Source organism: Xenopus tropicalis, chromosome 2, assembly GCF_000004195.4.
Source record: "Xenopus tropicalis strain Nigerian chromosome 2, UCB_Xtro_10.0, whole genome shotgun sequence".
Lineage (NCBI taxonomy): Eukaryota > Metazoa > Chordata > Amphibia > Anura > Pipidae > Xenopus > Xenopus tropicalis.
Window position 1 is genome coordinate 15,533,795 of NC_030678.2, and position 25,134 is coordinate 15,558,928.

At 44.2% G+C, this 25,134-nt stretch overlaps 1 protein-coding gene and 1 long non-coding RNA gene across 3 annotated transcripts in view; one reads left to right on the top strand and one right to left on the bottom strand.

Moving 5' to 3' along the window:
- Positions 1 to 25,134, bottom strand: part of hunk (hormonally up-regulated Neu-associated kinase) — a 54,843-nt gene that overhangs the window by 28,619 nt on the left and 1,090 nt on the right. The window contains exon 2 of one of the 2 annotated variants that reach the window (XM_031895706.1): positions 8,042 to 8,282. In XM_031895706.1, the coding sequence (XP_031751566.1) occupies positions 8,042 to 8,282 (241 nt within the window). 2 annotated transcript variants of the gene reach the window in all.
- Positions 6,651 to 11,653, top strand: LOC116408753. Its single transcript, XR_004221206.1, has 2 exons — positions 6,651 to 6,898; positions 7,936 to 11,653. It is a non-coding gene; the product is annotated as an uncharacterized LOC116408753 (long non-coding RNA).

The following is a 25,134-nucleotide window of genomic DNA, read 5'->3' on the forward strand; positions in this document are numbered from 1 at the left end:
CTTCTAGCTGTTAGATGACAAAGTACACAGGCCAGTATCCCAGGACAAAGCTTATCCCTATTTACCTTACAGATTCTACTTTTGCAGCCAGGGCCACTGGAAACCCCTGAAAGCAGACTGGGGGCTCTGCCGTATATGATTTAGAGTTGCTAGTATTGGTTATGATTGAAAATAACCTCTCTTTGTCACAATTTACACATAAAAGGGCAAAGAAACATGCATGTAAATATTTGTCATTGGAAGACCAAGGTTAAAGCAGAACTGCATTAATTGTACTTGGGAATCCTCAGGACCACTCTTGCAGAAACTTAATTGACCATGAAATGGGAACTAACTGTTATCTGGCAAAGTAAACTTGAAGTTATAAACTCCATCGAAGAACTAAGATCTCATTTAACTGCCGGTGGGATTCTGGAAGTTGCAGAATAATAACATCTTGAGGGACCCTGTCTTGATTTCCCTTTTCTTTTGGGAAAGGAATAACATAGGGTGAGAGGTATATAATCGAGGGTAGCTATTAATTGCACTTGCATGGAGGATACTGGAATTATTATTGAGCTGTGTGAGCAGGAAGAGATTAATAAAATGGCTTATAGCTAAAGCTCATTACACAGTATGACATACCTATGGTACCTTACATAATAGCATTAAACATACAGGTGCACCATAGCCCCAAACCAGGTGAGGACTTACATAACCCTGCGATTCTGCTGTCTTCAACAGAAAAATGCAGCGTCAAGCAGGATCAGCCTGAGCTACGGACAGTGGCCTGTGTATAAAGGTTAATGATAGGTCAATGCAGAACACAAAATAGGCAAAACTACTTGAAACAGGTAACAAACTGCTGCCAATTGTTCCGTATTACAATGTGGTGTCAAAGGAATAGGAATTTGATTGGCTTAATTGCTTGTAGGGCACGACTAGGAAGCATTTCACTTGAGACCTACATAATGAATGGAATGCGCAGAGTAAGTCAGAGACTTTGTGTTTGTGTAATTATGGGATATAATTTGCTGCATTTATCATCCCTATTGCTGCTGGCAGTTTTATACTTGGATCAGATGCATTTTTTTAAAGGGGAAGTATGAGCTCAGTATCTGTCAGCTCCTACTGGCAAATGACCCCGTGGGGTATTTCTATTGAACTGTAGGGGAAGTTATACTGTATTGGCTCTATGTAAGAAAAACAATCCTTTTCCACTAAATCAGGGATGTTTAACAAGCTGCCCCTTCATTTCAATCAACGACTGAGGTACTGCAGGGAAACAATAGCGGGGGGGGGGGGTGCAGAATTTGGATTTGGAGTCTTCATTTGTTTGTTTGTTTTGCCTTTATTATATACTATTTGTTTGTTTTGCCTTTATTAATATACTATTTGTTTGTTTTGCCTTTATTAATATACTGTAACTAATCAACCCGACGGGGAATAAACCTGCCTCTCCATCCCCATATCCCCCAGGGAGTGAGAATTTCATTTCCCTGTCACTACAATGGGATTCTGAGGTAAGTACCTCACAGCAGATGGGGAAAAGCACTTTCTCCTCAGCAACAAATGAATCCAGCCATGGTTTTGCCATAATGTTTCCACTTGCCCATTATGCAGCAAAGAAAGGGGTGGAGGCAGCTTGATGGCTATTTCTAAAGAGGAACTCCGCTCAAATACAACTTAAGCTTCTTACAAACATAATTTCAAGCAACATTGCAATATACATCAACTTAAAAAAATGCAGTCTTTTTATGATTTCTAATGTATCTGGTATCCACTTCCTCTTCCAACCTCTAGTATCGATTTCCTCCTCCTACCACTGGTATCCACTTCCTCCTGCCAGTGGCATCCACTTCCTCTTCCTACCACAGGTATCCATTTCCTCTTCTACCACTGGTATCCACTTCCTCTTCCTACCACTAGTATCCACTTCTTCTTCCTACCACTAGTATCTACTTCCTCTTCCTACCTCCAGTATCCACTTCCTCCTGCCAGTGCCATCCATTTCCTCCTTCTACCACTGAAATTCATTTCTTCCTGCGACTGGTATCCATTTCCTTCTCCTGTGAATAGTATCCACTTCCTCCCGCCAGTGATATCCATTTCCTCCTCTTACCACTGGTTTCTACTTCCTCCTGCCACTGGTATCCACATCCTGCTGCTGACACTTGTATCTCATGTCACTAATATCCAAATCCATTCGTTTCTAGTGCCTTCTGCCAACAGTATGTTGTGCATATCGCCCCCCATGCCAATGGCTCACAATAATGCCCACATCCAGGAGTTCTAGCACTGACCTAATGTTTGGTGACTATAAGGGAGACATCGGCACCCTGCAGCCCTAGGGATGAAGCCAATTGTAGTTCAGCAGCATCTGGATGGGTGCACAGCGGCAGGTGGTGGTATTTAAAAGAGCTGTTTCAGGCAGAGCTAATGAAATATGTGCTTCTACTGAAACGTTCCTCACACAGACCCTGCGCCGGGGATCAGCTATTATTATTCATTTCATTAAACGCGAGTCTATTTTTAGAGCCTGTTTAAGAAGATGCTCGTGTACAAAGGAGACAAGATCCTGTTACCTTGATACTAATCATAATAATAATAATAACACACACCAGGGGCGGCAGCAGCAGATAGCAACAGGATGAGTATGTAATACTGAATATAACTCAAGATATGAAGTGTAGTTATAAATGCAGTCTCAGTGCAACCCCCATTCCTGTATGGTATCCCCATTTCCCCTTCTCTTTCAATACCCTTCAGCCTTATTATTCTGCTCCACAGTAGGTCCATAATTATATAGCAGTTATTCACCTCTTGTTTTATTATGCCATGAGTTGCTATTGAACAGACTGAGTATGTGTACAGCTCATTGTGTGCTTGGAAGGTTCCCTCTCTGTATACATCTATTTATACGTATGTGTGGGACCAGCCATATTGTCTGCTTTCAGTCTTGAACATTTTCCAGGAACAGCTTCCAATACGATGCTGCAGTAGCAGTGTATGGGACATGGGCAGCTCTTCCTTAGCTAAGGCATCCAATATGGCAGGGAGTCCACTATAGACCTGCTTGAGTCTTACCGGGTAGACCAAAATGGCTGACCCACATCTAGACGGGCAACCAACATTTTTACTAATCAATTCATCCTTACCTAGCCCATTACCCCCATAAACCTGAAAGTGATGTCATCATAGACAAAAAATGACATCATCATAAATCCAAGGGTGAGGGTATATGGCAGGCAAGGCAGAGAAGCCTACGATGAGACCTGAAGCCATAACTCCACCCTTAAGTAGGGTTGCCATCTTTTTTTTTTTTTTGCTGACAATACCGGTCTTCAGTTTGAGGGTGGGCAGTGATGTCACTTGGGGGTGGGGTTATGATGTAACAGGGAGGGGAAATGGATGGGCTGGGTGGTGGAATGCCAGGCTTCTGCTTAAAAGGGTGGGTGATCAACCATGGACAGGATTGAGTAGAGTTGCTACCCTTCCAAAGAAGGTCCAAATAATTCTCTGCAAAAACTATAACTGAGTCTGTAGTGTCTGAGCAGCCAAACTTTGCTTTGTGTGTTATATAGAGTTCAACTACACCTAGAGGTCTGGGACCCATCTCTTTAACATCTCTAACATATGCTGTTATACAGATTACCCTATAGGTACTTTACATCCTATGGCCCCGTGGGACACATAACCTAGAGCTGAGCTGCACACTTTTTAAGGCCAAGTAATACCTCACGCCTATAATTGTAGGTGGAGGAAGAGAAGAACTCTATGACTACACACGAGCGATACCGCGGACTGCATTTAATTTTAATTTTCTCCATTATAAAACCATACCTTCATACGTCCCTGGTTCATGTGAAATGTGTTCCAGATGAACAAGGCTGAACAGAATTATACCCAAGAGGACTTGGGTTTATGGCTGGAATTACTGCCTTAAGGAAATATATCCTTTTAAAATCAATTTATATTGTGAGAGGCAGTATAAATGTGAAAGGCCTGGCTAGACTGGGAGATTGCAGGGTCTTTTGTTGGATGCATTTCCATAAGAGAATTTACCAATGGTATTAGTAATGTACATAGCATTACTCTCAGGTAGCGTGTAGGAGACGGCTTTCCAAGCTGTTCTATGAATTCATAACTTGTAGGCGCCTGGAAATACATTAAATGACTTTAGCTTGCTTAGAACTCAATGCACAACTTGGACGCCATATTGTGTCTGCAACAATAGGGGAACCATTTGCACCTGGTTAATGTAAATGGCGGCAGCCCAAAAGCATTTGGCTCTGGGAAGGACTGACAGAAAGGCTGGCAATGACACAGTATTCACAGTGCATATACTGTATATTACAGAATAGTGATGCACAGGTGCTAGAGTTTATAGCCACCCCCATTCTCCCTACTGGTCCACATCCAGGGCCATATTTTATATACAGGAACCCATGACATGTGACTAGGGCAGCACCTTCAGGTCTTTAGTGCATATATAGATTTTTAAAAATATGCAATTTTTCAACCCTCCCTCAGTCCCCAACCAATGGTAGAGCTGAGGGAGAGGATGGAACCCCTTTTCTACCCAATCAGCACAGGCACCAATTGGGAAGAAAGAAAAAAAAAAAGCAGGTGAGGGTGCATTCCTAGGTTTTTATTCATTATTTACCTTCACCAGCCTCACCCCTCCAGTGACATCAGAGATGGGTAAAGTATAGGTGGAGCCATTAGTGGAGTTTATCTGGTAACATCACTAAAAGGGGCGGGCAGTGATTCAAAAAAGGTGCACCACCTGTATCTGCCCGGACTGTCAATCTGTCTGCCCCATACAATGGGGGGCTCTGGAAGTAACAAGGATGCTTGTGGACATCAGGAATGAAAGACAATGGCAGCTTAGGCAAGACTGAAACTGTAAGCTGAGCCAGAGAAATAAAGCAAGAAGGAACAAACATTACCTCTATATTTAATACACACAAAGGGAACACAGACAAATAAAGGGATAATGGCCTTTAAAGTAGCAAATACATTTTATGCACTTAGTTTCTCCAAGACAATCCAAGTGCCAAAGCCCAGCAAGGACCAATCAGACAGGCTTACAGTACGCTGCCCCCCCCCTCCCTCACTCCCATGAACCAGTGGCCCCTATAAAAGAATGATCCTGAGTGTTTTATCAGTGCAAGATGGCTTACTATCTGCAAGAGCATTAAGTCCTCCCAGGTGCAGGATTAGCAGGGAGGTGAGTTAAACTGCCAGCAGGTCTGTAACACTTCAGCAAATAAAAAAGCCTCAGCGCTTTATGGTGTTTGGGGCTTTTCCTTTGAGATCCACTAGACCCCATTCAGGGGATGAACTGGGCTTAACAGGAGACAGCCGGATGGTTTCCAGACGGACAAGGCTCCAGATTGCACAAAAAAGCAACATAAATCTCGCTGCTGGATTGGTTTAGAAGATAAATAGCTTTCCCATAGCCCTAAGGCTGTGGCAGAACTACAATTCCCATCATGCACAGCCTGCCCACAGCTAACCTGGACTTGTATGCTAAATAAAAGTTGGGCTTTGCGGATATCCAAATTCAGAAAGTGGATTGACAAGCAAGCTGTTGGATTAGGGGGTTGTAGGTTGCCCCTCACTGTTTACTAACTATTTTGATTATTGTGATGTTAATATATTATATAGTCACTGAATAACAGGGTCAGAGCCCTAAGTCATTCATTTTAAAAAGTTCCTTGATAATGTGACCACTGGGGGGCACTGTCTCATTGGGATGTAAGGAAGCAGGATAGCAGATTCTACTCACAAGAATAAATCAAAATGTATTCTCTCTGAACTAGTATAGTAATCTAGGGGGTTGTCTCTTCTGCCCAGTAGCCATAATGCTCTGTGTGCCATTAGCCGTACAGATGCAGAAACAATCCCTTTTCATGTGAAACAACAGTTCGTGCCACATTCCTGGGAGCCAAATGCCAGCCAATTGGGCCCCTATGGGCACTCTGCAAACAATGCTGTCCCTTTAACAAAATAAATAAACAAGGAGCTCGTTTAGACTGGTAACTAACGAGCTGCACAGAAGCTGCAGCTAAAATAACGGACACAATGGAACAGCTTCTGATTGCAGCAAACAGACTGGCCTGCTTCTAAGACCCTGGGGCCAAATAAAAAGATCAATGCAATCTGCCCATCCATATGTGTGCCCAAATTGCATGCAATCTGCTACTTAAGCCAACTGGCCAGATGAGCTGTTGCATGGCCCAAATTTAGTGTCATTGATGCTCAGTGTGTGACTATCCACTTATTGTTGGAATACAACTCTCAGCATACCTAGGCAGCTACAGCTACAAGTCTGTTTGGGGATGCTGGGAGTTGCAGCTACATTGTCAAAGGATGGACATTTCTGACAAAAATAAGTAAATAATATTGACCAAGGAAAAATTCTAACCGAAGGGGCCACACAGAAGCTGGAGGGCTGCTAATGTAGAGTAAACATTACTCCATGGCAGTAACCCATAGCAACCAATCAAAATAATGCTTTTATAATTCGAAGTCCCCTACATACACAATCAACATTGTTAATTCAGATGCATGCTGCAGGCTACACTGCTTTTTGTGCAGCCACAAAGTATGTATCTTAATTAATTGCCATTTGGCGGCACACCCTGCTGAAGCACAGGGGGCAGTTAGGCAGGATTCTTGCTGATTACTTTACCATATCAGCTCCCCTAGGGTTCTGCATAATAACATCAGCCCCTTGCTTGGTGGGTTCCTCTGATTGGCTAATCATCCTTTTGGCTCCCATATGCACAATGGTCTCTCACCTTTTGTTGAACCAGGTGCGCAGTCATTTTCCTAATTGAGTAACTTGCATATTCCGGCCCCAGGCAAATTCTGCCCTTCTCACACATGAAGGATGGAGCGAACAGTCCAGGTGAGATTGCAGAAATGATTATACATTATATTTCCCTGAAACAGTGCAATATGATAGAGCCACACCAATCAGGGAACCTATGGCCCCCAGGTATACTTAAACTATAAATCCCAACAGCCACTGCAGTCTTAAGAGGTTCTGCAGCAGCTTTCATGGAAGTGGAATACAATTCTATGGGGGTCTAAGTGGGGTTACCTGCCCTGCACAGCAGCAGTTGCAGGTAGGGAGAGTGATTATGTATCACAATGTCACCCCTGGGCAGTGTGGGCAGCGCCATTAGAACCTACAGTACCACTGAGATGCACTTGTTGCATAAACCATAACAGACATTTCTGTATTTATATACATTCTCATATGTATCCCAGGTAGATTGCCTTGGCAATAGGATATTTAGAGCACAGTCCATTCTGCTGCTAGGGTCAGGATGTGAATCCTGCTGCTGCCAGTACTTTTTATGTTAACTACAATATACTTTAAATGGCTGGACCTGCCATAGGGAGCACAGTAAAGTGAAGACATCCTTCCATCAGTTCTTAGGGTAAAGACACACTGAGCAACTAGTAGCAGCTACTAAACTCCAGAAAATCACCTGTCATAGACAATACTGAGGATTGCCTCTGCTAAAACACACATAGAGACAATTATCAGTAAATTATCAGCATTGTCTTTTTTAAGTAGCTGCTACTAGTAGCTCTGTGTGTCTTCACCCTTATTATGGCCCATCCTTGGGTCTGTGGCAACAGACAAAGTTCTGTATAATTCACAGCATTTCCTTCTATCATTAAATAATTTGTCTCAGACACTCAGTTCTAACAATTTCTGTTTGGCTGGTATTCCACTTCCCTATCCAAATATACTCTCTACCACCTCTACCAGCAGTCTGTTTCATGCCTGGACTTCCCTTCCACACTTCATGCAAGTTCATGTAGCCACCACCCATCTAAACCCCAAAGTCACATTTATTACTTCTGTACCCAAGGACCTAACTGGCCCCAAAATACCCCTGGCCCATATTAATACATGACTTTTCCCCACAGGCACTTTGGCACAGATGCCCATGACTAGTGCTGGCCCAGGCAATCTAACAATAAGAGTCAAAGCCCATAAGCAGGCATGGGAATAAAGAAGTGGGGTAAAGCTTACCTTCTCTCCGGTGCCCACATGAAGCCCCTCTCGGACTTTGGCAAAGGAGCCTTCCCCCAGTTTCCGGCCGATCAGGTAGCTGCCGACCCGCTTGGTGTGCTGGAAGGTGCGCAGAGTTTCCCGGGACACGGAGCTGACACAGGCCGGTAGGAAGCTCTCTGCCAGCTGTACGGGGGGCTTCTCCCCGGCTAAGAACCTGGAGGGCGACTCGCCGAGCCCGTCCCCAGCGGCAGCCGGCATCCTGGGGAGACAGAGGATCCCACTGAGTGCGCAACTCCAAGGTCGGATTTACTGTCCCCTACAGCGCACAGCGCTCATGTAACTTTATAGCGCCCTAGAGTCGCACAAGTAGCGCTGAGTGAGACCCCCAACTATACAAATCCCACACACTTCCTAGTGGCAGCAGTTCAGCTGTGTGTCCCCTGCAACACAAATCCAATACACTTCCAAGTGATCCCCTGCGACTTGAGAGCGGCACTACTCGGCGCCACAATCGCAAGGCAGCGTTTAACAGCTCAGTGACTACACAGTGTCCCATGCAGCACAAATCCCATGCATTTGTAGGTAGAAGCACACAGCAACTTTCCCTGCTTCTGTCGCATCCGCTCAGCTAGGGTCAGTGGGTGCAGCACCCATATAACTTTATAGGAGCACCTTTCACAAGTGACCCCCAAGACGCTTTAAAGCCCCTGCAGCCTAAGGCAGTTACAGATCTCCAGGCTGTAGGAATGGATCCTTCCAAAGTGTGTGAATCCCATGCAGAAAGTGGCAGCTGTACCCCCACAGTACCCCACAGCTGGCCCAGTACCCCTCTCCTAGCTGGGCTCACTGAGAGTCGGAGTAAGACGCAGGCTGCTACTGCTGCTAAATAGCCTCATTCAGTCCCAGCGAGCAGCAGCGACAGGAGTCATTTAATCCGATCACAGGCGGCGGGAGCAGATGTGCGCTCAGCTCAGCACTCGGCTAAAATACCAAACCCCTTTCAAATCCTGAGAGTTTTTTCCTGAGCCCTCCCTCCTCGCCACTGAGCCAAGCCCACAGGCTCTCGCTGCTATATTTAGGTGCCTGGCCACTGGATTGTGCTGGATTGGCGAGCAAAAGGCTCAGTGGTGACTCGGTGCCACATGGAAATGTGTGCCCACTCCCATTCATTCCTCATTTATTCAGTGCCAACCTGTTCCTCAGTGCCAACCTGTTCCTTAGTGCCATGCAGTAGAACATCAGCATTTAAATGGCACTTGTAGCTGGAGAGTAGGAAGCCATATTGTATGGCACTTTGCAGGGCACTCAGTGCCAACCTGTTCCTCAGTGCCAACCTGTTCCTCAGTGCCATGCTGTAGAACATCAGCATTTAAATGGCACTTTTAGTACTACAATAGCTGGAGAGTGGGAAGCCATATTGTATGGCACTTTGCAGGGCACTCAGTGCCAACCTGTTCCTTAGTGCCATGCAGTAGAACATCAGCATATAAATGGCACTTGTAGCTGGAGAGTGGGAAGCTATATTGTATGGCACTTTGCAGGGCACTCAGTGCCAACCTGTTCCTCAGTGCCATGCAGTAGAACATCAGCATTTAATGGCACTTGTAGTACTACAATAGCTGGAGAGTGGGAAGCCATATTGTATGGCACTTTGCAGGGCACTCAGTGCCAACCTGTTCCTCAGTGCCATGCAGTAGAACATCAACATTTAAATGGTACTTGTAGTACTACAATTGCTGGAGAGTGGGAAGCCATATTGTATGGCACTTTGCAGGGCACTCAGTGCCAACCTGTTCCTCAGTGCCAACCTGTTCCTCAGTGCCATGCAGTAGAACATCAGCATTTAAATGGCACTTGTAGTACTACAATAGCTGGAGAGTGGGAAGCCATATTGTATGGCACTTTGCAGGGCACTCAGTGCCAACCTGTTCCTCAGTGCCATGCAGTAGAACATCAACATTTAAATGGTACTTGTAGTACTACAATTGCTGGAGAGTGGGAAGCCATATTGTATGGCACTTTGCAGGGCACTCAGTGCCAACCTGTTCCTCAGTGCCAACCTGTTCCTCAGTGCCATGCAGTAGAACATCAGCATTTAAATGGCACTTGTAGTACTACAATAGCTGGAGAGTTGGAAGCCATATTGTATGGCACTTTGCAGGGCACTCAGTGCCAACCTGTTCCTCAGTGCCAACCTGTTCCTCAGTGCCATGCAGTAGAACATCAGCATTTAAATGGCACTTGTAGTACTACAATAGCTGGAGAGTGGGAAGCCATATTGTATGGCACTTTGCAGGGCACTACTGGGGGGTGGTGGGGCTTAGGATCAAATATCCTTTGCGGTTTCCCACTGGTATAAACTAACACTCCAGCTGTATTTGGACTACAGTGTCCAGCCTCCCTTAGAAAGCCTTGGATTAGTTAATGGAGTTTTGGGCAAAGATGGAGGGTGATTTTTATGTTTTGGGAAGCTAATTAAAGACGTTTTCCTTTATAGCACCCCAGAATAAATTCTACCTATAATACCCCAAAGCACAAGGCAGGGTAAATGCAGTGGGAATTTCAGGCACAATAGCCCAATCCGCATACACATGGCAGAATAAAGAGCCTATTGATACCATGCTTTATTGCAGCATAAATACAATGCCTATGTATAATAACCCCAAAACACATGGCAGGATGAAGGCCAATACAATAAATATAAATACATTCTGTCTGTTGTAGGACATTCATTGTTGTTGCTTGGGGGGCTTCCCCTGCCTTTATTAAAATCTGTTTAGGGTTGTAGTTCAGTAACAGCTGTAGCAGCTGGATTGGGCAACCTAAATATACATGGAATTATGAAGGGAACATGGACCTCAGTGTGCATGCTTTTGCAGGGTTGGACTGGATTGTGCCGGCGGGACACCAGGAAAAAACCCTGTGGGCCCCGCTGACCGAGACCCGATCCCACCTGCCGATTGCAGCAAAGTAAGGGAAGGGCTGGGGTAGGTGGGTGACCGAGTGGGCAGGCTGTGGGGGCCCTTGGGTTGTAGCAGCCCTGGAGGGCCTCACACACCCCAGCAGACACAGTGCATTTGTACAGGTCATGGAATGCCAAGGTGACTTCCAATATCAGAAGGCATGGCAAGCACTAGAGTCGTTATAATCACGCCCTGCCCTTCCTTAGTAAATAACCCCCAGCATGTGCTATAAGCACCTCTTTAATTCCTCCCCTTTCCATATACATGTCATTGTTGCCCTATTTCATATGCACCCCCAGGCTAAAGTGTATGTTTATTCTACAGCCAAGCAGTAACATTTACATAAACTCCCTCAGTTGCCTATAGGAATACAGGGACACCGCATGTGGGGGTATAACAGCAGGGGGCTGGGAGTGGCGTCTGATAACATCCTGCTGGGGGGGGGGTATTTCCATATTCGATGATGGTTTCTGGCCAGGATGTGAATGGTGCAAAGTCCAAAGTCGATCGGACAGGTTAGGAAATTTTTGTCAGATAAAAATATCTGTGTAAGTGTTGCCTATCTGACGATATCCTTGGGTGACCTACAATGTATTTCCGGGGCCAGGGGTGTTTCTGGTAATTATTAATGGGCAAAACATTGCCGGATTTGTTATTTTTAGGACAATATCAATCTGAATGTTAGTTTTAGATCATTGCATTAAAACATACAATCGATATCCGTCAACAGGGTCGGCCACAGGGACCCCGCACTCCCCAAGGTACGCATCCCCTGCAGGGGTCCCCGTCGTGCACCCCTAACCCCCCCTCGCAGGGGCCCCTGCCCGACATCTTCCCCTGAATGCACGTAGGTGAATGCATCAAGGGAGGACATCGGCGGCCAGGGGAAGCGCCAACAGGGTCGGGTCTGGGCCATTGGGGCACACAAGGGCCGGGGCCCTCCGGGTATTTTCCCGATGTCCCAGCAGCCCAGTCTGACCCTGTCTGTCAACTACAATCTAACCGTGTATGGCCAGCTCAATCCTTCCCCTCCCTCCAGCCTGCGGTGGTACGTACCCAATGGAAAGGGTTACAGATGTATGTATAAATATTACAGCGGCCCCCTTCATATTCCAGCAGTGTCTCTTTTAGCATGAGTGTCCCACTAACCTCGGGCAGCAGAGAAGCCAAAAAAACCACACACACGACTTAAAAAAAGAACTAACTGCTATTTATGGCGCTATTGTGGTAGCCAAACAGGGGGCTCAGCTTCTACATATCAATCTCTCTAAAATAAGAATGTCGCCCTGCAGCTACAAAGAGTTTATAGAAATTAGCGGCTAATTGCACTCAGGCTTTATTTTTGTAGCATAATGTCTGCAAACGACTCCCTGCTTCCCCAGCGCTGGTTTTATTGCCATTCTGGCATTTCTTTTTGCTTAGCTCAGAGATGCTCAATGTGTGACTTTACTGTTGTAGCTCAGCCATGTAGTGTTGATCTATGGAGATACAGTAGGGATAAATAATAATGGAGAAGTACAACCCCCAGTATTCACATCCCATAGGCTCATGGCACTCGCTGACAGGAGTTTCTGGGAGTTGTAGTCGTGAAATTGCTGGAGCTAAAGTCATAGGGGCAGATTTATTAAAATGTGAGATTAAAGCTTAATACATAAAATCTCACCCACAGCGTTCTATTCATTACTATGGGCTTTTAAGAAGTGTATTTATGAAATGATGAGTTCTAACTTTCATCCAATGATAAATATGCTTCTGAAAATCCCCTAGGAATCAATAGAACATGGACGAGTCTCTATGTATTAAGCTCTAAACTCACATTTCGATAAATCTGCCCCTCATTGTATGTGATTCTACAGCAGAACTACAACTCCCAGAATCCCCTATGCCCTTTCCTGAAAAGCTTGAATTCAGGCTCCACTCTGTTTATTTCATTTCTGAACTTTCTGCACAGGCAGGGCCACCATCAGGGGGGTATATGGGGTAGTGCAGTCAGGGGCCCCATGGCAGAGAGGCTCTTGTATACACATAATTGTTGGGTACAGAAAGGGGAGGTGTTTGTGAGAATGTGGGTGAGGTTGGTTTAATAGTGGGTGGGTTTAAACATCATGAGGTATGACTAGGAAGCATCAGGGGTGTGGTCAGGCGTCTAAGCTCCATTTTAAAATTGGGGCGCCATTCTACTTATTGGCAGGGCCCTCCACCTACAGACCCAGGTGACCAGTGGCTTAATAAGTTAGTGGTATTGGGGCCTGTGAGTCCTAATAGTGGTCCTGTGTTGGCATCTTCCTGCAGCCAATGGCAGTAATAGTGCAACAGCTGGCGGGCCCCAACAGCCCGGATCTATGGACTAGTTATTACAAAAGAGATAAGATCAGATTATTTAGTGCATGTTTGTGCACAAGGAGGATTCTATAAGTCGCAGACACAAGTGCCATAATAAAGGTCACAGAACCCTAGGAGCCTGGCTGCCTGGAGTGGGGAGGGGGGCTCATTAATCCCATGTGATGATAGCAGTGGAATTATCTTGTCTAAACCAAGTAAAAATATCTCTGTTATTAAAGGGCAATTTCTGAAGGGCACGGTGATTAAATACAGAAAAAAAAGAAGAGAATGAAAATACAACAATATAGATGCAGTCATGTGTGCACTGTTACACCCAGCACGATACCAGCTCGTTTAGCCCCCATGTTGGGTGTCTTACACCATAAATGTCATCGACAGTGTGTTTATTTGTCCTTTATTCACGTACAGAGTAAAGTATGAGTACAGCTAAGTGCAGCACATTGGCTTCCTTCTCTATTTTTATGAATGGGATTTGCCATATTGCTGGAAATGGCTAATGAAGTTTAGGCTTGGGGGGAAGCAACACTTTCTTTACTTTTACCCACAATATCTCTTCCTGTTTCCTACCATGCTGACCATTATCTAGGCCTCCATGGTGCTTATGAAGGACTCATTGTGCTGGTTTCATAGTGGAACGGGAGGGAAAATTTAGTTGTGCCCCAAGATTTCTGATGTTGGCCCTGCTGCCCCCTGGCTTTCTGTCTCTGGTTTAACTAGAGGAGTAGTGGTAGAGAGAAAACCTAAATTTAACTCCCATGTCAACTCTTGGAACATTCAGCCAGTCTAGTAACCCATAACAACCAGTCTAATAACACATAGCGACCAATCATTAGTTAGGTTTAATGGTCTTTAATGATATATGAAAACTGAAGTCAACCATCAGAATGGCACCTATGGATTACTAGGCCGAGGCAAACCCCATCATGTTGGGAAGCTGCCAGGAAAGACCTCTGTATAGGGTTGGGTTTGGGTAGTATAACTAGTTATAATGTAACCTATTCCCAGATCATTGCATTCACACAGACCTCACTCAGAGAGGTAATCACACTGGGCTGTGGGGTACAAAGGGCAAATCTGGGCTGACACCCTCCTGGGATCAAGTGGTTCCACCCAGCAGTCGGCAAACACCTCAGCTTTGAAGTCGGGGTGGGTAAACAAGGGGTCACTAGCAAGCCCATTGGTATTCATGACACTGCACATGTGTAATTAGTTAAGTGGCGCATTTAAATATGCACAGCGCATCTGTAATTAATGCAGCGCTACTGTAGTGATAGACATCGCACTCTCTGTGAAAATGTTTTCTCTTTCTTGTTTGTGTGACTCTCTTCCCTCCCACCCTGTCTGCATGAAAAGGGACTACTGTTGTCTTCATAAGTACATGATCAGATGTTTCTATATAGTAATCCAGACATCTTCACCCTTTAACCTTGTGTTGTTGTCGTTGCACTACTATTCCCACAACAGCCACTGGGATTTAGAAACAGATGGAAAGGGTTATATACACTTCTGTTCCCAAAAGTTTCCCCCATGAAAAATATTTATTACACTAGCCATATCACAATTCCTTGGTTAGTTTTCCCTTTCGAAGGACATTGTGATATGAAAGTGTATGAATAGGCAATAGGCATTAGTCAGTTGGGGTCTTTCTCAGAGGCAGGCATTGTGTGCTGGGTGCGGCAGTGCACTTCAAAGGGAACAGATCAACTAAATGTTGTACAACTCTACTGGGGAACCATCGATATTAAACCTATGGCTGTCAAATAAGAATGAAGTTAACTATAAATCACATCAGTGGTTTCCAAACTGTGGGGCTGCAGTTGAAGGGGGATCAGATTGATGGCTAGTTAGGGTGAGAATTGGGGAGAAGGGTCATTTGCTTTCCTAGATAACCCCGAAAGCCCAGCTTGAAGCTCAGTTAGGGTGAGATTTGGGGTGAATTAATATTTGCTGGCCTAGATATTTTTGAAACCGAGGCTGAATGACTGATACATTGAAATGTTCCTATATCTGTATGTTTGTTTCATGAGCTGACCAAAGGTTGGACCTTCAAGGAGGAGATGGCCAAAGATTAATATTTATGTGGGACTGGATCTGAAAAAGAAAGCCACTGCATTACATCATATGATGCCTATACCCATGAAGATCTCCAGTCACCACACAACCAGATCTTTGCTGATTTGGATGACTATGTGCTGGGCCACAGGCTAACTATCAGATCATTCTCTGGGCCAGGGGTCCCCAACCTTTTATACCCATGAGCCACATTCAAATGGGAAAAGTGTTGGGGAGCAACACAAGCATGGAAGAGGTTCCTGGGGGTAGCAATAAGAGCTATAATTGGCTACTTAATAGCCTCTGTGTACACTGACAGCCTACAGAAGGCTCTGTTTGACATTATACTTGGTTTTTATGCAACCAAAACTTGCCTCCTAACCAGAAATTCAAAAGGCCACTGGGAGCAACCAAGGGGTTGGTGAGCAACATGCTCATGAGCCACAGGTTAGGGAACACTGCTCTAGGCTATCTCCATTAGGAGAAGACCTCATCAATAACCAGATACAGTCCTCATCTAAAAAGATCTTTAAACCTTTCTGATAGGTACTTAGGCAAATTTTAAGCCAAATATTGGTCGGTTATGACATCAAGGACCAATGAGTTACTGACTTGGTCTAGACGGCTAGAGAAGGCAGAGCTAGCAGCTTTTGGCCTATACATAGCCACCTTTAAGGGCAATGGCACACAACTTGTGCCACCTGCTTTCCATACAAGAATCTGCGCCCGAGTAGCTGATTCACCTTAGGTTTATTAGATTGCTGTGGCTACATGGTTACAAAGTAGTTGATGTTTAAAAAAAGATGAGTAAACCCTGACTTATAAATAGTTTTATTTACCCTTTACAGGTTAAAGATAAGTCTAATCTAGAGCCTTACACTGATTATTTGGGTCACCTTCTAGAGATAGATATGTTATAGATTCATTTCGCAACTTCAGCTGCACATTAAAGAATGTGATCGCACTTTCGGGGGTAAATAAAACGTCAGCACTTCCTGGTGAGAACAAAAATCCTGAAATGTGTTATTTACTGCAATGTGTTTCCGCATTTAAAGTGACAGCTACGCTGAGATTCAAGCTGCATGCACGCGATACAGCAGTCACGTTGAATTATAGAAATACCAACTTCTGACTTAAGAAAAAAAGAAGTAAAAAATGCATTGTGCCAAAATTCCACGAGGCCACAGTTGAACTTGGGTCCCCTAGGGCAAACCAGAGAACTTGACAGCCAGATGCCAATCTCACAGAAAATAGATAGAGACTGTTCCAAATGATACAAAGAGGTTGTAATTTTTTATATTTAATTTTGAAATGTCACATGGGGCTAGCCATATTCTTTATTTCCCAGGGTGCCACAGCCATGTGACTTGTGTTCAGATAAACTTCAGTCACACTTTACTGCTGAGCTGCAAGCTGGAGTGATATCCCCCCCCCTCCCAGCAGCCGATCAGCAGAACAATGGGAAGGGAGTAAGATAGCAGCTCCCAGTAGGTATCAGAATAGCACTCAATAGTAAGAAATCCAAGTCCGGCTTGGGACTCCTCCAGTTACATGGGAGTAGGAGAAACAATAGGTTAGCTGAAAGCAGTTCTAAGGGCTCTGGCACACGAGGAGATTTGTCGCCGGCAATTTTTAAAAGAGCGATCTGGCGACAAGACGAGCGACAAGACGCCAATGCTAAATCAATGGAAATCGCCAGCGTCAAAACATACGAGGCTACTTCAAATCGCCTGCTGTTTCAAATCGCACACAGACCCTTTTCTGAGCGACTTGAGTAAACATGAGGGGGGGTTAACTGTTGAGTGTACCATGGGTAGCAGATCGCCTGGAGCTCAACTCTCATGAAATCTCTTCGTAGGTATTGTCGTGGCGACTTGTCGCCAAAGCGCCAGGGGGAAAAAACGCAGGCGACAAATCTCCTCATGTGCCAGAGCCCTAATGTGTAGCGCTGGCTGAAAGTTCAGACTCAGGCACAATGCACTGAGATGGCGCCTACACACCAATATTACAGCTGAAATACATGTGTTGGGTCAAGAATAAAAGTTTAAATGGCAGAGGGAATTATTTCCTGTGTAAACAGTGTCATTTAGTAATAAAAAGTATCCCATAAAAATCATAACAGTGTCTCTTTAAAGGTGTGTGAGTAGATATGGGCATCTAAGAATACTTTAGCATTCATTAATGAATGCAAGTGCAAATCTGGGGGGCAAAAATGGCATGTTTTGTTCCCACAATGCAACTGTTTTTTTCTGCATAATAGCAAATGTCTGCTAAGCACCTTCTGCTATTGTGAGTGTCAGTGTGAGTGCTCCTGTTTCAAAATCATAACATTAGGGGCATATTTCTTAGAGTGTGTAAGCCAACATCACTTGTCCATAGCAACCAATCAGCAATTGAAGTTGAACAGTCACCTACAAGTTAGAAAACAAAAGCAAAGATCTGATTAATTGCTTTGGGCAACATCACTGGTAATGTTGTTTTACACACTATAATAAATATTCCCCATAATGTATATTTCAAAAGAGCAATTGTTGCTTGGTTGGGTATGTTTTCCCTTTAATGTCTGTCTTGCAGTGTGTAACCCTATCACAGTGTCTATGACTCAGTCAGGAGTTGGTATGGAACAGCTCTGTGAGAATAAGAAGAGGAAATCTGGATGGCCTATTTCCAAAATAGAAGGTCAGGGTAATTTTTAGAGGGATACAGGGGGTATTGCAGTCAGGGGCCATGGCAGAGGGGGCCCCAGGAGATGCAAAAGTGAGATTTGTGGGTTACAAAGGGGCAGGACTTGCATGGGAGTGCAGGGTTTGGGCAGATCAGGGGTGTGACTGTGCATAGTACAGCCTCATTCTATTTGTTGGCAGGACTACCCATGTGACCAGTGGGTTAATAATTGGGGCCCCTCGTTGGGAAGCGCACTGCTAACTTGGTAGTATGAGACCCATGATTCCTGATGGTGGACCTGGGTAGGGGGCAGGCCTGAACTGGGATTCAAAATAGGCCCTGGCATTTTAATTACACATGATTTATAGAAACTAATAATGCCCCCTGTGAGTTCCATGCACATTGTACACAGGGTCTATCATTCTTTTATACAATCAGCAGAGCAGTATTTAGGGGTGCCCAGCCTACAGAGCAACAATGATTGGCAGACAGTTATAGCAGGGCAAGATGGCGGCAGCAAGGTTTTTTATCGTTGCTGCCCAACCTGTAGTCCTTCAGTTGTTGCTGAACCAACAGTTACCCAAATCCCCTGCCACACATTCCACCTATTAGCAGAGGGCCCCTTTAATGACATGTTTAGTTATTACCAGTCTGCAAGGGCAAATAAAGCCTAATGGCAACAGGCAATATGTTCATTATAGCGCCGTTTCGGAGATTCTAAATAGGGAAAGAGCACAAATCACTTTAAAAGCCAATTTTAGGGAGCGCCTCCATAATAACCTGCGGTGGATGGGGCGTAATTTGATTCTGTTCCCATGGCAGGATCATTATAGGACTGCGAGCAGCTGTTCCTGGGAATCATTTGTACAGGGAACAGGCAGTGCAGCCCCACTGAGCCTTTCAGCAGAAATGTGATGATTGGATTGTAGTTCTGCAGCATCAGGAGCATTATTGTTAGGGAGGGGGACCTCGCCGCTCATATCCACGTGTTGCATCCGTGTAAATGCATGCTGCCGACAGCACTGGCTTCCAAGATGGCATGGATAATGCTAATCCAGCACTCAGACAAGATGGATTTACCCTCTCAAAGGGCAATTTTTCATTTTTAACTAGGGTCCTTTATTGGGCACCATCAGTAATCATGGGTAGAAGGGGGTCCCCCACACCCCTGATCCAACCAGCCACAGCCCATTATAAAAATAAATCCCTGCCCATTACCCACCCAAACCCCACCTATGCTCCAGCAAGCCCCACCCCTCCGGGCCCACAAAGCACATCTGTGTTGATTGAGTTACCCTACTGCTATGGGGCCCCTGAGTGGAGTACCCCTTTGATGGCGGCCCTACACACACTGACTCACTTAGGCCACATCCATTTACTTCTACAGCTCCAATCTCTACTCCATATACTAACAGCATATGGCTCAATTTATATCTGCCCTATTTGCTTCCAGATATAGGCTGGACATGCCATCAGAGACATTCATTCATCTGTAGTCGCCATCTTTAATCAAACCATGTAATTCTATTTAAACATTCAGGGTCGGACTGGCCCACTGGACAACCGGGAATAAACCTGGTGGACCCCGACACTGTTGGGCCTGCCACCTGTCTGCATCCCACTTAGCTATTGCACTGCTTACTTACTGTGAACAAACAAAGATGGCTTTGCGTTCCACTTTTTTACAGTAGTGGCGGTGGCTGTGGGCGGAACAGGGTGCAGCAGTGGGCCCTTGAGTCAGGTACCCGGTGGGCACCAAGTAACCCAGTAAACATTTTCAAAGGTCTTAAAATTTTTCAAAATATACAGTAATTGCTACTCAAAGCAGTATCTGTCTGTCTCTCACTATTCCATGCACTCACTGATGGTTCAGACTACTGAAGCAATGCTTTATTCACTGCTGGTTCTGACGACTGAAACAATTTAGCAGACACCAGGCTCCGAGGGAGTAGGAAATTGTGGGATTAGGAAATTTGGCTCGAGGCGTGCTGACATCTGCCTTATTGTTTCAAAAGTCATAACCAGCAGTGCAGAAAGAGGCAGACAAAAACTGCAGTTATATTTACAGGTTACTTTAATATCAGGTTTAATTTATATTGGAAAGTTGCTTAGACTATTTCTCAAGGAACATGTCTAAACTAGAGGTTACACTGAACCAAACCTTCAGGGCAAAACCAACAGGCCCGGATTGCACTAAATTAATCAGTAAGACTGAGCACCTGACAGTTGTATATTAGTTTTGCCTGCATTTAAGCTCACTGGCCTGAGTCGCCAAACCAAGGAATTTGCCTTTGGGTATCAAAGTGTCCAGGGACAGGGGTCACTATCCATAGTCTCTGGGTACAGGGAGCTTTTTTCTTGCAATTCCTAAACATGCACAAGCTTGTAATTATCTCGTTAGTGCCATTACGTCTTATTAACCACAAAGTACCCTTAGACGTTATCTAGAAAAAAATAAACAGTGCCTTTGGGGAAACGTAATAATAAGAAAGATAGGTTATCTAGATTTCCAGTGGTAGGGCACTTACAATTGCTTATAAATGCTCAGGATTATATGACTATGAATGCTCAAGATGATAGTGGTTGTTGCCTACACTGCCATCTAGTGGCAACATGCATGGATGACATTCATTTTCTATGTGTAATCAGCAGATACCTCCCTGTCTCAGGGTTTTCCTTTATTATTAAAATGCAAATACTAATACAGAGGGCATTAACTGAACTTGGAATCCTTCATGCCAAATGCTCAGCAGTCACTGGACGGCCTGTTTCCTTTCATACAATAACACAAGCCATTTAAACGCCCATGATATTAAGGGTATTTAGCCTTTTCTTAGAATTCCAAATGAACTGTATATATGCCACCAACGGCAGGGAGGAATTTCTCTCTTATTTACAGTGCATGAAAGCCAACAGCAAGACTTTATAAATGTAAATTATTATGACCGGGTGGGTTTGGGGAGGGGGAATAACACACCGTACACACTGTACTCCGCAATCTTTCTTCTCATGCTGTGCTATAGAGCTTGTAGGAATAAATGGGAATCCCTTCGCTGAATGGCAGTTTCTTTGTTGGTTTGTATGTTATTCATTTGCGTTGCTGTTCCAGAACTCTCTGTAATACCCATGGTTCCTAACACACTGGGCTGCCTGCTATAAGGCTGAGCCGAGGAGGTGTTTGGCAAGGTGCAACTACCAATCATATATTCTTGCTTTGTATAATAAATTTAACTTATTGACTCTAGGTCCAAATTTTGTCCCTTCTATTTTATATAGTTATGCTAAATCTGTGCCCTGAGGCTGTCATAGTTATGGTGAGTCTAATGTCTGCCTACGCTGCAACAAGTTTACAAACACATATGCAAAATGTGGATCTGTGGCAGTAATTTCGACTGCTTAGGGTGAAGACACATGGAGCTACTTAGTAGCAGCTACTAAATGCCAGAAAATACCCTGCCATAGACAACACTGAAAGTTGATAAAACAAACTAAGAGACAATTATCAGTAAATGATCGGCACTGTCTATTTTAGTAGCTGCTACTAGTAGTCCTGTGTCTTTACCTTTAAATAAGGGACTAGATCCAGTTATTTGGCAGTGGGGCCCAAACAGATAATTTCAAAGAGACCCCCATGTGGTATAGAGGTTGACCAGTTAGTATGCTCAGTAATTGTCCAATTAGATTTTCATGTCAGACAGACCAACCAAATTCTTTTGCAATTTCTAACAGGGGAAAATGATTGTTTTGGGCCAACACACACTTTGGGTCACTGTAGTAGGAATGTCCCTGTCCTGCTCCTGTTGGTAATGATAGATGTCACAATGGGGCATGTGAATGATATTTGTGTTGCTGTTATGTTCTCTTATCTCTCTTGAGTGGCACATACACTGAATGATTTCTGGGCTTCTATCCACTGCCAACGACACAGCGCCAGTCAGTTCATTGACTGACCCACTTGTCTACAGATTCCCTGCTGTCGCTGTTTGCTCTTCATTAAACAAATGTGATGTTCCCGTGTGTCCCTCTGTTACAATTACAACCTTTCCCGTGACCATTGGTTGCAGGAAAGATTGTTTATTTTCTCTACTAACATAAAGAGCTGATATGCAGGCAGAAACAAAAGAATTCTACTCCTAGCTCACAATTCAATTCAGCCTTCAAAGGCACCCGATAAAAATTTTCCATCCTGTCACCTATCGATGAGGTTACCGATTCCCCCCATACACCACTGTACCATAATATCGGTATGAGGATGGCTACCTTAAGGGCAAGAACCCATGGAGCAAGTTACTCACCGACAATAGATCTCTGCTATCACGGGCAAGTAACCGCTCCGAAAAGGCTTTCCTCCTGCTGGCAACTACGTGCGACTTCGGAAACCGAAGGGCTTTCCACTGGCGACTTTTATTGTTGCCGGTGGAAATCCTTTTCGGAGCAGTTATTCACTCCCAATACAAGAGATCTATCACAGGCGAGTAACTCGCTCCTTGGGTTCTTACCCTTAGGGTCCCTGCTTGTGTATATAATAAATGTATTGATAATGATAACATAATGCAGCAGTTACAGTAGCACATAGTTCATAATAATACATTTATTTTGCAGTTGGTCTGTTTTCTTCTACTTCTCACCCAGGATCGCCCTTCCACCTGTCCTTACAGGCCTCCTTCTTATAACAAACCTGGAACATTGTCCCTATTTATGTAAAATATTTACATTCACACATATATTTGTAATATATTCTGTCATAAATGTTATATATAACAGCACAGCTATCTCTCCATTTGTGCAACAACTCCCAACATCCTTAGCTCAGCCAGCTGATGCAGAACTACACGCAATGACTGTACAACCACAGGCTGGCATCCCTTAATAATAAAACTGCTAATTAACCAATGCAGTCAAATAATACCACAGTCATGTGATCAGAAGAGCATCCATCAGTCCGCCAATCTCAGTCATGTGACTAGCAGTATTTTCATCAGGGCATTAAGGTCACCATCATGTGATGAGCTTTAGCCATAAAGTCGTTAATGCTTTCTGCACTAATTCATAGACCTCGCAATGATGTCAGCAGCTGATTGGCAGCACCCCATGTGTGTGGGGGGATCGGTATGGGAATTACAAAATAAAACATGGCCCTTTCATGTTACATATGCAACGTGCAGTGTTAATGTATGTCTGTTTGTGTACATCAGCCAAAGAAATATTCCCATGCACATTCACACGCCTAAGGGACTTTATTGTTGTTCCAGCTGTCATATCTACTTAGTCAAGTGCCCCCTGCTCTGCATTTACTGCTATAAATAGAGATCTGACTTTCCCTGCCCCATCGTAGCATATTTACTGGATAAAGGACAGGCAGGCAATCATATGCGTTAGAATAGCATCTCCCAGCATCCCTGGGCACATTGGGTATTGCAATCTCCAGCATCCTGGGCATACAGCGTATTGCACTAGGAGTTGTAGTTCCGCAGGTTTCTGGAGTACCATAGGCTTCTTGCTCCTGGTTGCCAAGTGGTTTTAGGAACAATAAAAGTAATGGGGAACCAGTGCATCTCTGTATCTGCTCCTTTGGCTAGTTAGTATCTGCCTGCACCCCTAGCACCTTAGATTGTAAGCTCTACAGGACAGGCTCTTCTTGACTCAAATATAGTATGTTATCTAAATGCTGCTTAGTAAAGCTTTTACTTATTATGGTTATATATATCTAACAGGGTTTCTTAGTTTTATTTTTTGGGTTCAAGCCCCCATTAGTGTCCCCCACTTCCTCTAGCTTATAATTAATGGTATATAAACACATGGTTATGCTACAGTTAATTCAATCCTATAATGCCACTCAGGTTGGGCCCCCAGTGCATACTTTGGGCCCTACTGGGGGCCATCCCCATAGTTTAAGAACTTCTGGGAGTAGAACAAAGGCATCTGATGAATCCCTTTTTTTTGTGAATCAGTCAACAGAACCACTCACAGACTGTAAACAATTTGCACCCACTTGGGATAGTGGGGCTCAACGGACCCCCCAGTACTGGGTATACAGGATTTAGGTGCTTGTGTTACATGAAACACCTGGAATGCCAGACAATGGCTCTTGTGCATTGTGCTTTGCCTGTCATCCCTTCTGATTCTTTATTATTAATATTGTCCTTTATTGGCTAGTGTGTGTATGTTACTGTATCCCTGACACGCTATTGTTTCCCTGTATAATTTCCCCTGGGGCTCATTCTGTAACAGCGTGTGCACAAATATATATATAATATAAGATTCCCATGCAAGCGTGAAACCCCAGGATAAGCAAAGAGCCCATAACATCTTAACTCATTACTGCCCTAATATACAGCCCCGCTTCCAAAATGACTCCACTATAATCCAAAGCTGGATATACATGTACTCTTGTAGCACCTAAGGGTTTACACAGCCTTTTTTAAACCTACAATTGGATTGCAGCTGCCTGACACAGACATGTACACATATAAACATAAATATAAACAGATATGAAGACACACATATACCCCTATGAATACACACACATACAATCATATAGCCACAGTGACACTGAGAGGGGCTTACTGTATTGGAAAAGTGGAAGATGTAAAATTCAGACAATAAAGGGGTTTGTATAAGTGTCCCTGTTTCTTAACGAGTCATCAATAAGGGCAGGGATTCCTATTGGGCAGCGGGGTTAATAATTCAAGGCAATACCTGCCCTCAGTCGCTAGTACAGTAATAAGCACGGGGTGACAACGTGGCACATAGAACAATGCCAGTACCGGGAGCATGGAAGAGCACGCTGGTTGGTAACCAAGAGAATACAGTTTTCATACAGCAAACATACATTTGCATTTATCATAAAAGCATAAGATAATCCACTTCAATAGCGCTGACTGGTTTGAACACAATCCATTTGTGTATATATATATATATATATATATATATATATATATATATATATATATATATATATACTGTATATAGCTGTATGGTAGTAATGCACTCCCAAAAAAATCCAAAATGAATACACCAGGTACATCCAGTGAAATGTACATGCAATCAAGCACTCTGGGGATTTGAAAGAGAAATTATTTATTGGTG